At 44.2% G+C, this 14,432-nt stretch overlaps 1 protein-coding gene and 1 pseudogene across 1 annotated transcript in view; one reads left to right on the forward strand and one right to left on the reverse strand.

Annotated features, from left to right (window-relative positions):
• The window catches only part of CUX2 (cut like homeobox 2), a 253,849-nt gene that overhangs the window by 69,129 nt on the left and 170,288 nt on the right, over positions 1-14,432 (forward strand). Inside the window, exon 4 of the mRNA XM_040352486.1 lies at positions 9,090-9,230. Within this exon, the coding sequence (XP_040208420.1) occupies positions 9,090-9,230 (141 nt within the window). The remainder of the gene's footprint in view (positions 1-9,089; positions 9,231-14,432) is intronic.
• On the reverse strand, positions 5,675-5,851 carry LOC120925223 (annotated as a pseudogene).

A 14,432-nucleotide genomic window follows, 5' to 3' on the forward strand; every position in this document is an offset into this window, starting at 1 on the left:
CAAAGAGAACACCAGACTAGATATCTAAGGATTAAATAAAACAGATTTTATCAGATTTCCCCCTAAGGCCTCATGCACACTGAGGGCCAGATCCACGTAGCGTGGCACATTCTTCGGTCCGGCGTAGCGTATCTCTGATACACTACGCCGCCGTAACTTACAGCGTATCTTCGGTATCCTGAAAGAATTTGCGCCGTAAGTTACGGCGGCGTAGTGTAACTTTGGTGGCGTAAGGGTGCGCAATTCAAATGGATATGATGGGGCGTGTTTTATGGTAATACGTCTTGACCCGACGTAAATGTATTTATTTTTTTACGGGGCATGCGCCGTCCGTGGGGGTATCCCAGTGCGCATGCTCAAAATTAACCCGCAACAAGCCAATGCTTACGACGTGAACGTCATTCTATGGAAAGCCGTATTCGCGAACGACTTACGCAAACAACATAAAAAATTCAAAATTCGACGCGGGAAAGACGGCCATACTTAACATTGAATACGCCTCATATAGCAGGGGTAACTATACGCCGAAAAAAGCCTTACGGAAACGAAGTAAAAAAATGCGCCGGCCGTACCTACGTTTGTGGATCGTCGTATCTAGCTAATTTGCATACTCGACGCGGAAATCGACGGAAACGCCACCTAGCGGCCAGCGTAAATATGCACCTTAGATCCGACGGCGTACTGAGACGTACGCCAGTCGGATCTAGCACAGCTTCAGGCATATCTTGTTTTGTGGACACAAAACAAAGATACACCGGAGCAAATTAGAAGTTACGCGGCGTATCAATAGATATGCCAGCGTAACTCGTTTGTGGATCTGGCCCTATGTGTTTAGCCCTGGTGCATGGGTCTCCAGCTTTTAGGTGCAGGTGGAAGGTACATGTGCACCATCTAGCCCTGTTTCTGGCAACCTATCATACTCTACTTGAGGCTGACAGCTGCTGCGGCTGGACAGGGCTGGACGTGCAGCAATACCTTTTGTTTTTTGTTTTATTATTGCAGTATGCTTCTGGGAAGGAATACCTGAAATGCATTCTGGGCATTCCTCCAAGTGCTGCTCGGTGCACTGTCCACCTACAGCAGCAGTCAGCATCTCATGGAGCTTAACAGGCTGCTGGCAGCGGGGGCTGGTCAGTGCATCTGTAGCTTCTACTTGCACCTAAATGCTGGAGCCTCATGCACCCAGGTCAGATGCTCAGTGTGTGTGAGGCCTGAGGCTGGGTTCACACTACTACACTACTTTCATCCTACTTTGCTCTGTGTTCAATGTTTCCCTATGAGAGTGTCTTGTAGCGTCCTACACAAGTCGGTCCAACTTTGAAAATGCTCCCTGTACTACTTTTGGTCCTACATTGATCCTACTTCAGGCCCATTGAATATCATTGAAGTCGGACCAAAGTAGTATCCTTTTCATGAAAGTAGGATGGATGTAGGACCAATGTAGGATAAATGTAGGACCAATGTAGCAGAGCAAAGTAGGATGAAAGTAGTGTAGTAGTGTGAACCCAGCCTCAGGAGGTTCTAATTATTGACATCTAATCTGGAACACCTGATTCTAATTTCATGGATTTTAAGAGGTGGTAAATCTGCATTTTTGGTAATTTTGATTATAAAAATGAACCCACCATGTAATTTTCATATGTAATTTGCTCAAGTATATCACATTTATCTAAAGGCACTGTTTGTAGAAGATCCAGTGTTTTCCAAAGTTATAAAAGGTCAGCTATTTCCAGGAAGTACAGATACTTTTTTACATGATTATATGCACACCCAAAAGTATCTGAATTGGGAACAATTAACGTCTTGCATTTTTCACATTACATATTCAGTGCATGTTAGATGATCATAGGGGATCATAGAGACTGTTTATTTAGCTAAATAAATGTAAATACATGTTCATCTAAGTGATTGCAAAGGCATACATGTTTTCCGATAAAGGTTCCTTTTTTATTTAAAAACAAAAATATCATACTTACCTCCTCTGTGCAGTTGGTGTTGACCTCCTCTTCTGGGGTCCCTTAGCGGCGCTCCTGGCTCATCCTCTTCTTGAGTGACCTGTCTGAGAAGTGCTCTCCCTTGGGGCACCCGTACGGGCGCGCTCCCTGCGTCCATTGACACAGACAGCTGGACTCGACTCCACCCCCAGCTCCCGCGTCATTGGATTTGATTGGTAGTAGCAGGAGCCAATGTCTGTGCTGCTATCAATCTATCCAATCAGGACCCGAGACACCGGCTGGAGCGGGTGTGCTCATCCCCAGTGCAGAAACGATCAGGCTCAGGTAAGTAAAAGGGGGCTGTGGGGGGCTGGTGCATAGAATGCATTGAGGTGAAAAACCATGAGGGAGTTTACAACACCTTTAAAATAATAAATATGTTATACTTATCTGCTTTGTTCAATAATTGCACAGAGCGGCCTTGAACCTCCTCTTCTGGGGTCCCCCACTTGCACTCTAGGCTCCTCTTCTTATGTGTGCACCACAATAACAAGCCACTTGCTGTGGGGGCGCATGTTTTATTTTTTACCCTTGTACATGATTTTGGAACATTAACACAGCTTCCCCCATTCACAAAGTTAAATCAACATTTAATTTGCAAAGTGAGCCTGTTTTACTAAATCAGCCCTAAAGCCATTAATTTGGTATATTAGCTTATCATTTTTCTTCTGCCAGTAAATGGCAGTGACAGGAAAAGGTTACCAGTAAAAAAATATGGCTGTGACGCTCGGCGCATGCGTAGTTCCATTCCAGGGATGACCGAGACCATCTGAGTGCCTGTTACAGTGTGTTTAGGCAGCGCCAGCGGGGGGCAGATCTGGCAGAGGTGGTGCTCAGGTGTGTCGTGTGATGTCATGGTGCAAGGGAGCCCAGTGAAGCGACTGGAGCATTGCATGCATTGTTTTGCAGGACAGGACCAAGACAAGCTGGGAGTGGAACTGTCAGTGCTGTTTGGACTCGAGTGGACTAAAGAGACCACCTGGCATTGAGAGAGACTGTGACTCAGGAGGGGACATGTTGTGTCGGTGAGGTGTCATCATCATCTGTGCAGTGGCACACTACTGCCAGTATCACAGTGAGGGACAATTTCACGTGTGTTTGTCTCTAAGCTACTTACTATAGAAAAAATAAAATAAGAAATACGTTTTTTGCCTTAATATCTACCTTAAATCTTATTGCTAATTGCACATTGTACTTGTTTGTAGTCTAAATACTGAAATTTGCACTTAAAACTATAATTTTGTATCCTTTGCAAATGCCAGTAAAAACATTGCTGTGCCAGTAAATTTTGGGTGTTGTGTCTGTAAATTCAAGACTAACTTCACCATGCGTCTTGCAAAGGAGCTAAAACGGTTATAAAATATCTGATAAATAATTACAGTATTTATCGGCGTATACCGCGCACTTTTTTGCCCAGGGCAAAATCGTGGGTGCGCGATATACGCCGATACCCCCTTCCCACGCTGTGTTTGAACCACTGCGCTGGCATATACCGAGCGCAGTATACTCTCGCGGTCACGTCCTGTACGTCCTTTACGCCAGAGGAGCCCGACTATACCCGAGTGTACTGCGCTCGGTATATGTCGGCACAGTGGTTCAAACAGCGTGGGGATCGAGCGTGGAGGACACCACGATGGCCGCAGAAGGACGCCGGACCGGACGAGGCCGCCGATGGACGCGATGGACGACGGGCAGGACGCGATGGACGACGGGCAAGACACCGACGAGGGGCATCCAAACTGTAAGTATTTTTTTTTTCCAGGAATTTTTCTTCAAGTTCGGCGGTGCGCGCTATACGCCGGGGCGCGTTATAGCAAGATAAATACGGTATGCATTACTTGTACAGCCTGTATTCTGCAACTTGGATTGGTGCAGAATAGTACAAACAACAATTATTCCCATGTATTGTTCTTTATGTGCCTGCTGCCTTTCTGATGCTGTTTGTTCATTTACTTCTACTGGTGTAGATGCTATACTGTACATTAATTTACGTTGGTGACAGATCCGCCTGTGAATAACTAGCTCTTAGGGAAAGAGGGTGTTATTTAATGGCCAGATGTCAGCACTAGCCCAACAGGGGGTGAATTTTATGGCCATCCTACCATCTGATGACCATTTAATTATAATTAGAAGTAAGTGTGTATATCCTGCAATCATGTAGAGTTTGGTAAAGATCATTCTGATACTGCTGTTTGATGTAGGACTATAATAAATCATTTCTTTGGATACACAGAGGGTCGGCTGGCCCTGGAATAGCTATCAGACTGCTCAAATGAGTCATATTGTCTGTTGTGTTGAGGCTTATTTTTCATGTCCTTTTAAAGTGTAACCTTTTTTACTGGGAGCAGAAGTAATCACTGAGTACAATGGTGTTGTATTCACTGTACAGTAAAGGGTCAAACACTCGCCTACAAGTACTAGATTTAAGATTATAAAACAGTACACTACATCATTGCAAACTGTGATGGCTGTAGAAGAACAAGTGGTATTTGAAGTGTATTCCACTTTTGCAGTCAAATTTGAGAAAACCCCACTATATATTTTTTATATGTTCACACAGCATATCTATTTTTATTTATTATTTCTTACCTTTTAGATCAGGGGTCTCCAACTGGCGGCCCTTAAGCTGTTCCTATACTACAAGTCCCATGAGGCATTGCAAGGGTGACAGTTACAAGCATAACTCCCTCAGGCAGAGGCATGATGGGACTTGTTTTTTTTTTAAAAGCCCGTGGCCCATGAAACACACCCAAAAACTCCACCCGGTGCCAAAAAAAGCGCATGCACATAAAGAGTGAAACGCAAAACGTGCAACAGGTGTTACACTTGTCCTCCACAAGGAAGGACCTTACCCTGATCCCCCGGGTAGTTAGGCTCCAGACGGGGACTGAGGTACTTCACATGGTCCATCTGGCCGAAACCAGAAGGACCCCGTTCTCTGGAAGGTCTGCCAAAACAGACCCACCCAAGTACTAGGTGGCCCCCCCTCGAAGGGAGACCCCATGAGAGCAGGCGGACTAAGCCAGAAGGCCATGTCCACCCACTCCCAAGACGTTCAGGGCAGGCCCAAGGACCTACACCCTACTAATCACTCATGACAAACGTGTACACCAAACAAAAAACATTCAAAAAAGTGACAACACGGGTAAATAAAAAGAGAGTGGGGAAAAGGAAGATGAGGGAGAGTGAAAGTGACCATCGTGCAATACGATGGCCGGCCCTCCGACCTGGAATCAAAAATTCCTCTGGTCCCAGCCAAAAGACTCTGCCCTAGAGGCAGGTGCTAAAAAAGTGTGATGGTGAAGTGACCATGGTGCCAAAAAGCAAAAGTGCTGAGAGACACTAGTGCAAATATGGCACCCCTGAACTGCCACTCCAGGGGCACATTCACCATAGGCATTTTCGGTTCTTATCCGACCCCCCAACCAGGTCAGTGCGGCACTCTTCTCCTATCAGATTGAGAGCCCTTCTGGGTTTTCTAAGGGAGAGACACCGACTATAAAGCAGCCTCCACCGGTACTAACCCTTCCAGACCCCCATCAATCCAGCGGATTTGCATGGCTCACCCAGACCCCCTCAGATCGGGCTCGCCAGCTCCTCCACCGTATGCCGATAGAAGCATCGCCAACACCAACACCAGCCAGAAGGCCAGACAAACCCCCGGCCCTCCGCCTCGACCCAATGGTTCTCCATCCTCATCAGAAGGCTTTCACCTCCACACCAGCAGGTTTTGCATATGCCACCATCATCCCTTTCCACCTCGCCGTGTACTAGGGACGGTTAGCACAGCGCCACCTCCTGGCAATTGATAAGAACAGATACTACACTTGATCTTAGCCAAAGGGCAGAGAAGAGGTACTTATATAGAGCTGTTGATTTAAAGTGGTTGTAAACTCAAATAAAAAACAAAAAAAAACCTGCAAGACAAAGACATAATGAGCTAGTATGTATAGAATACTAGCTCATTATGTATTACCTCAGATTAAAGCCCCCACAGCGGTTCTTGTTCTTGTCTCCCCCTCCAGCCACCGACATTACTTACTTAAGCACTGTGACGATGACGTCACTCCTGTGCATGTGCGCAGGACCCGCCAGTAATGACAGAGCGACTGAAGCAGTGGCACATAGGTGCCATTACTTCAGTTTGCCCCAGTGTGCATGTGCCGATTACATTGACACATGCAGGGGAAAGAGGATATCTCCCAAACTGTGCAGGTTTAGGAGATATCCTGGGTAGCTACAGGTAAGCCTTAATATAGACTTACATGTAGCATAGAGTGGTCTGTAAGGGTTTACAACCACTTTAAGCAGCACTTAAAAGAATATACTGTGTGTATATATATATATATTCACACATACATACATATACTAAGGCCAATTTAGAAATTATAGCAACACACAGCTCCCCAGCGCCTTCATGAACAAAGTAAACTAATAGGATTTTTAGTGTTGGGGATATCAGGAAGGCGCATCTAAAATGTTATGTGGCAATTTGTTTTTATTTTTTTCAAACAGAACCTAAAGTCTACAATATTTACCTCTGTTCCAATGTTCTAACATTCAAAAAGGTCCCTCGCCAGCACCAGCATCTTCTCCTCGCCTTCTTCCAGATGCTGTCTTCAGCCATCTTGATTGGCCAGCATGGGATGACGTTACTCATGCATGTCTACAGGAGTTCAGTCATCCTAGCACACAGGCACTCTGCTGGGTATGTAAACTGAGTTGTGCATAACAGTGGCAAAGCTAGACATTCTTTCATCCAGGGCAAAGACTCAGTATCAGTAGGGCAGAGGTTCAGTACTGCAGTGAATGGTGTCAGTAGTTATTTATTTTTATTTGTTTTTTTAATTATTTTTGTAGCGCTACCCCCTCAGGAGCCGCTGGTTAGATTTGGGATCGGCGTAATTATGTTACCTCTATGTTGTGTCTAGGGATGAGGATGATGAAAGTAGTGATGGAATGTCCAGACAACAGGGTGACGTTTTCAATGCTTTTATTTCTGACCCAACAATCAACTTGAGGTAGATAGGATAGGTTGGTGAAAGGAGAAAACTTTGCAGATTCAGGCCTATGGATAAATTGAAGCAGTCCTGCTTCCAGTAGCAACCTTTACTTCATCGCCACTCCAGCCGGAGTGGGTATAGTGCCCCCGGACAGGTCCCTCTCACAGGCCTGGCAGCCGGAGCGTCACTAGAACTTCTGGGAAGAAACAAGTCTCTGCCACCGAATTGGCTCTGATAGAACTAGGATTAGTAACGAGACCTCTGCCACAGGCCAAGTACTCAGGAACTTTAACGTTAGAGCGAAACCTCCCAGTAACACAATCTTGCCTGAATCTTCCCCAGGTAGACTTGATAGTTTGGGGTCACCGACTGACAGTTTGCAGCATACAACCTGTCAGTGTCTGGTCACCCAGATCCCCGATGGTTCGTCTAAGCCCTGTTGGATCACCTGCCTCTGGGCTCACCTCAGACCGACTCCCCACCGAACAGCACAACTCACTTGGGATCTTCCTCACAGAATGTGGAACCCAGTAAGTGACTAGGGTCCCTTTGTAGCTTCAGTTGCTCCAGGCCATGAGGGCCCAAAGTCGGGAACTCCATGTGGCACGTGCGCCCCGACCTGGTAGGCCAGGCTGGGGCCCGTGATGTGCGCACACCCTAAAGGTGGGTGCCGCACCTCGAACCAGGAATGGGCGAAGAACCCCAAAAAATGGCGTCTGTCACAGAAATACCCTCCCCCAGCATGCCCCATGAGGGAAGCACTCCTCCTGCTGGGGAAAAGCGGCTCCTCCTGGACCCCTCTGGCACCACCTGCCATCCAGAGATGGAACTACATCTCTGGAGTACAGAATGACCCACAGGACAGTCCAGAACCGACAGAAACACAATTTAGTAAAACATCACGGATGAGAGCAAGGTAACTCTCTCATCCCCCAACTAAATTTATCATAGCACCTGTACTGAAAAGTACACAGGCGCTATTTTTTTTTTTAAATGTTACACAGTTTATGATGGTTCAGTTATGAATGAACACAGTGAGTGATCAGTAGTGCTCACTCACTGTGTTTATTCACAAAACAAGAGGCTGGTAAACAAATTTCCTGCCCCTTTCCCCTGCTCTCAATCCTGAAACATCCCCCTGCAGTAGCCAGCAGGAGAGGAGGGGAGCTGGCTGTGCTGTAAGAGGGGCCATGGGAGCAGAAGGAAGGGGAAACTGAAGAGGATAGATGGCATTTAGTGGAACTGATGGGCTGTATTCTCTGCAGCAGCTGAAAATCAGTGGAAGGGAGAAGAGAGGAAGGTGGATGAAGCAGGAAGAAAATACAGCTCATTGGTTGCACTAAATACCACCCTTGCTGCCGAGATCATGTCAAACTGCACCCCCCATACCCAATGTTTGCTCATCTCAATCTCAGTGCGGAGCTTTCTGGGAATTAAGGTGGCCTCTCTTTCTTCCCCTCTTGGTTGTCAGGGTCTGCGGGCGGGGGGCTTATCGGAATCTGGGAGCCCCCTTTAATAAGGGGGCCCCCAGATCTCGGCGCCCCACACTATGTGAATGAGTATGGGGTACATCGTACCCCCACCCATTCACCTGAGGGGAAAAAATGTAAATAAAAAAAAATAGACAGGTTTTTAAAGTCATTTATTAGGCAGCTCCGGGGGTCTCTTCCGACTATTGGGGGTCTCTTCCGACTTCTCTACTCTCTTTACATCTGTTTTTCATCTGATCCATTTTTTTTTTTTTATGGAAGTAAAATACATTTTATTTATTTATTTGTTACCATTGGAGATTTGAACACAATACCAGTTTGGGTCCTGGACAGTAAGCAAAGCTTGAAACTCTAAATCCTCAATGAACTTCTTTCTTATTGAAATGCATGAGTTACCGTAAGCGAAAAGCAACACACAAAAATGAGCATGTGCATGGCGCCTGACATTACGCTATGCTAGTGGGAACAGGGAATAAATTATTATTGAAATAATTCAATAAAAATGTCCCTGTCACTCCTTTATGGATTTCCAAATTTGAGTATTAGATTGTTTAGGGACATCATGTCATGTCTTTAATTAGTATCTGTTTGTATTCCTCCAGATCCAGCCCCTCTGTTGGAAGCAGTACGTGGATTGGAAGACAGATTACAGCAGCTCCAGGGTGTGGATCCCGATAATAAGACAGTGAAAGAGATCAGCCGACATTGGAAGAAGTACTCTGAGTTCTATTCCACAGGGAAAGGTAATAGAAAAATATGGAGATGTTGTAAATTTTTAAAGTGAACCTGTGCCTTGATCATGCATATTAAAGTATTTTTATATTTCAAAAGAAGTAGAAGCATTTTTCAATAAGCTTCCATTCATCTTTGCACCTATTAGAATTGTGAAGAAATTACTATTCATATTTACAACACAGGCGCTGTGTTTTTACTTGAGAGCAGATTCCTGGCAGGCCGCTGACTTTCCAATGTAAACTACCAGCAGATGTTTTTTATGCTATTAGATGCTGACTTAAGCCAACTTCAGAGTCTTTGTTATCTTTGAGAAATAATAACTTTACATTAAAAGCAACTAGAGAGGTTAGTGATGGCCAGTTTTAAAGTTATTTTACTGCTTGTTAAGAACATGAAAATAATTTAATAGAGTTGTAAAGGTAGAAGATTTTTTTATCTTAATGCATTCTGTGCATTAAGATAAAGTCTTCTGTGTGCCTCAGCCCCCTAATACTTTACCTGAGCCCCCTCTCTGTCCAGCGATGTCCACAAATGTCTTTGACATCCCAGAATCTCCCTCCTAAATGTGGCTGAAACACAGCCATTGGCTCCCGCTGCTGTCACTGAAAGGAGAGAGAGGAAGAATGGACTTAGGGAGCTGTGACTTGCCTTTGGTGCCCCCATAGCAAGGGGCTTGCTGTGGGGGCACTGAACAGGGGCCAGGATCACAGAAGAGGGACTCGGGAAGAGGTGGATCAGGGCTGCTTTATGCAAATCCACTGCAACAGAGCAGGTAAGTATAACATGTGTGTTATTTAAAAAAAAAATGACTTTACAAGCACTTTAACCAGTCCATTTTTTTTATATTATTATTTTTATTGAGATGTTTCACATAGTACAAAAATTCACAACAGAAACAAAAAACAGGATTTATACCCAGAAGAGAAGGGAGAGACAATAGTTTAAAACCCATATTATTACTGAAGAAAAATAAAAGTGGAAAACCCCCAGTCCTACTCTTGTCAATAGATGCTGAGAAAGCATTCGACAGAGTGGGGGTTTATGATGGATACACTGCAACATCTGGGATTGGGGCCCAAGATTAGACATTGGATCCAAAATCTGTACAGTAGACCAATGGCAATGGTTAAGGTCAACGGTAATATGTCAGCACCCTTTGAAATGTTTAACGGGACTAGACAAGGGTGCCCGCTCTCGCCACTGCTATATGTGTTAATGTTGGAACCTTTCCTGGCTACTCTTCGAAATAACCAAAATATAGAGGGGGCGAGAATAGGTGAAGAAGAACACAAGATAGCGGCCTACGCCGACGATATCCTAATGTATATAACTAACCCAAGAAAGACCTTGCCAAACGTAGCTAAAGAAATAAAAAAATACGGAGAACTCTCGAACTTTAAAATAAATCCTATAAAAACAGAAATTTTAAATATAGGGGTGGAGAAGAAAGAAGAACTTTGGCTACAAAATCAGTACCCATTCACATGGGTAAGAGGAGAGTTGACCTACTTGGGGATCAAATTGACATCTACGGTAGCGGGCCTATATATGGCTAACTATGTTCCCCTCTTAAATGAAATAAAAACAGACCTAAAAAAGAATATAACAAGACCACTTTCATTGCTAGGAAGGATAAATGCTTTTAAGATGGTCACCCTCCCAAAAATAACATAGAAATTCCGCTGAGTTTTTTTGAGATCCTTAAATCAATGTTGATAAAATATATATGGAAAAAAAAAAAGCCGAGAGTCAATTTTGCCACAATAACAAGAGAAAAAAAACACGGAGGATTAGCAGCACCGGACATAAATAGATATTATAAAGCCACGATTATTGCACGTATGGTAGAATGGGGGAATAAAGATAAAGAGAAAGAAAGAAAAAAAATGGATTCAAATGGAAAATAGTATAAGTAAAACAACACTGCACAAAAATGTATGGGTACCACGAAAATATAGAGTATTGGATGAAGATGCACATGGAATAACAACATTTTTTTTCAAAGTTTGGGACTTAATCTATAGACAGAATAAATGGACTCATAATTCACCTTTAATTTCACTTACGGAAACTAATTTTTTTATCCCTGGGAAAGGGACTCGGCTGGGAACTAAAATGGGAGCAGCACAAATAAAGGACATCATGGAGCAAGGAAAAATAAAAACATTCCGAGAGATAAAGGAAAGGAATACATGGGACATCAGTGAATGGGAATATATACAACTAAAACATTTGGTAAAGTCAATACCCTCGCCTATAAGAGAAGAAAAAAAATTAACAGCCCTGGAAAAATTATGCTGTATAAAAAACCCACTACGGCATGTTATATCAAAAGTTTATCAAATCTTGACAGAATTAGATTCACAAGGAAATCCATACTTTATAGGGAAATGGGAAAAAAAATAAACAGGAAGTTTGAAGACCAACAAGTAGAAAGAATAATAGCATCCGTATATAACACCGCAACTGATATAACTACAATCGAAATGAATTATAAATGTATCGCGAGATGGCACAGGACACCTGAAATTATGCATAAAATCAGTAAAGATAAAACACCATTGTGTTGGAGAGAATGTGGACAGAGAGGAACAACTACATATGGTGGGACTGTCCAATGATAAAGGAATATTGGCAGGAAATTTTGGAGTATATTGAAGTGATAACTGGGAAAAAGGTACCTAATACCATACAAGCTTGCCTGTTCCATGAATCAAATGAGTCAAATAGTAGCTATAAGAAAACATTAATTCCAACATTGATAAATGCCGCAAAGGGACTGGTACCAAAAAAATGGTTAAGTATTAGAAAACCAGACATAAAAGAATGGTTCGAAAGGGTGGAAAATTATAATAATCTTGAACATCTATGGAGCTGTGATGAGGGCCAATTTAATACATATAGAAAGAGATGGAAGCCGTGGAAAGATTTCAAATCAACGGAGCAATATCTGGAGAAAATTACAGTAGACAGCAGCTAAAGAAGTAGATAAAAAAAAAAAGGGTAGGGACAAACCATCAGGGGTGGGGGGGTAGAAGAGGGTGGGTAAGGTTTATATTAACTGAATTAAAAGAGATTAAGTAAAATAACTAACAATAATGAAAAAAAGTTAAAATATATAAAATAACATTTGAAATACCACAAATGATGCAAAACCAAAAGTGGAGACGGAATTATGAATAAAATCATGAGCAAGTCTCTTGCTGTGGTTGAGTCTGAGGTGAAAAAAACAAAAAACAAACCAATAAACAAGACAAGACACACATAGCTCAACTTCGTATAGTACACGGAGGGAGATGTCTAATACCGTATATATATATATCTGCAGTGCGTATATGTTGACAGGTTTATACGTACATAATAACCAATAGAAATGAAAATGAAGAGAGGGAGGGGGGGTGCAGTTATTCACATTCTAGGTGTCGCCCCAGCAGGTCCTTACATCCGCTCAGCCGTGATCACTCACAAGTGACAAGTCACAGGGCAAATCATGGCGATCATGTTATCAACCAGCAGTCTCAGACTCTGCCAGCCAGGCTCGCCAGACCTTGTCGTATTTCTGCGGGCAGCCCCGGTTGGCATAAGTGTCTCTGTACAGAGGAAGACTGGTGTTCACCAGACGCCTCCACTGCACCAGAGAGGGGGGCGTGGGTTTCTTCCAGTGCATGGCAATATTTTTGCGAGCGTAGAAGAGCAACAGGCTGATCAAAGTGCGTTTTGCGGAGGTCGGGACAATGTTTTTAATTATACCTAAAAGACATACCTCCATTGTCAGAGGCAATTGTGCCATAGCAATTTTATTGGTCATTTCCAGCACCGACTCCCAGTATTGTTCCACCACGGGGCACCGCCAGAAAATGTGAGAGAAGTCACCTGGGGAGGCGCCGCACCTCCAGCACTCCGGGGAATGTGTGGGGTTCATCCTGTGCAGCCTATGTAGGGTGAAGTATGCCCTATGAACAATTTTATATTGCACCAGCCTGTCTCGAACTGAGACCAGAGTGCTGAAGGGAAGATCCCAGACCTCATCCCAGTCGTCCGTGTCTAGTGTAGGGATGTCACTCTGCCACCTGGATCGCAGCCCGTCAAGGGGAGGGAGGGACACAAAGAGCAGGTATGAGTACAAATGCGAGGTGGGTTTCATATCACAGTTAAATCTAATAGGTAGATTCAGTAAGAGTTAGGCCGACTTATCAGTAAATAAGCCGACCTAACTCAGAATCTACGCCGACTTATGTTTAAGCGTATGCTCAAACAGAGATACGCTTAAACATATCTAAGATAGAACGGCTTGCTCCGTCCTATCTTAGATTGCAATATTTTGGATGGCCGCTAGGTGGCGCTTCCATTGCGGTCGGCGTAGAATATGTAAATGAGGAGATACGCCGATTCACGAACGTACGCCCGGCCGACGCAGTACTTTTACGCCGTTTACGTAGGCCGCGTAAAGTTAGAGCTAGGCCCTATTTGAATAGTAATGTCAAGTATGGCCGCCGTTCCCGCGTCGAAATTAAAAAATTTTACGTCATTTGCGTAAGTCGTCCGTGAAACGGGATTTACGTAGTTTACGTCCACGTCTAAATCAATAGGCCCGTGCGACGTACTTAGCCGCAATGCACACTGGGAAATGTAGGCGCCCGGCGCATGCGCAGTGAAAAAACTTGAGGTCAAGCGCTATTAGCATAAAACACGCCCCCCTCAAACACATTTGAATTAGGCGCCCTTACGCCCGCCGATTCAGGCTACGCCAACGTAACTTAGCAGGCAAGTACATTGTGAATCATGTACTTGCCTCGCTAACTTACGGCGGCGTAGCTTAAATTCCTTAAGCTACGCCGCCGCAAAGTTACGCCAACGTACCTGAATCTACCTATAAGTGTCCTCTTCAACTCCGACTGGGCCACAATGCAGGACGACAGCGGGTACTGAGCTGAAAACGCATGCGACAATTGGTGGTATCTGAAAAGATAATGGGAGGGTAAATTAAATGCGGACGAGAGCTTGGCGAAGGGCTTCAGCGTATTGTGCGAGACGATATGGGAGATTAATTTGACACCGTACTTTGACCATGCAAAGGGATCTAAGAGTTTATAAAAGTGGGTTAAGGTAGGGTTTATCCAGATCGGGGAATTAGGGGAAATTCCAGTGGGTTTGCACTTTTCACTGGCTAGGCCGGTTCGCCACGGCCGCAGGGTGGTAAGCATGGAAGG

Source organism: Rana temporaria, chromosome 1, assembly GCF_905171775.1.
Source record: "Rana temporaria chromosome 1, aRanTem1.1, whole genome shotgun sequence".
Taxonomy (NCBI): domain Eukaryota; kingdom Metazoa; phylum Chordata; class Amphibia; order Anura; family Ranidae; genus Rana; species Rana temporaria.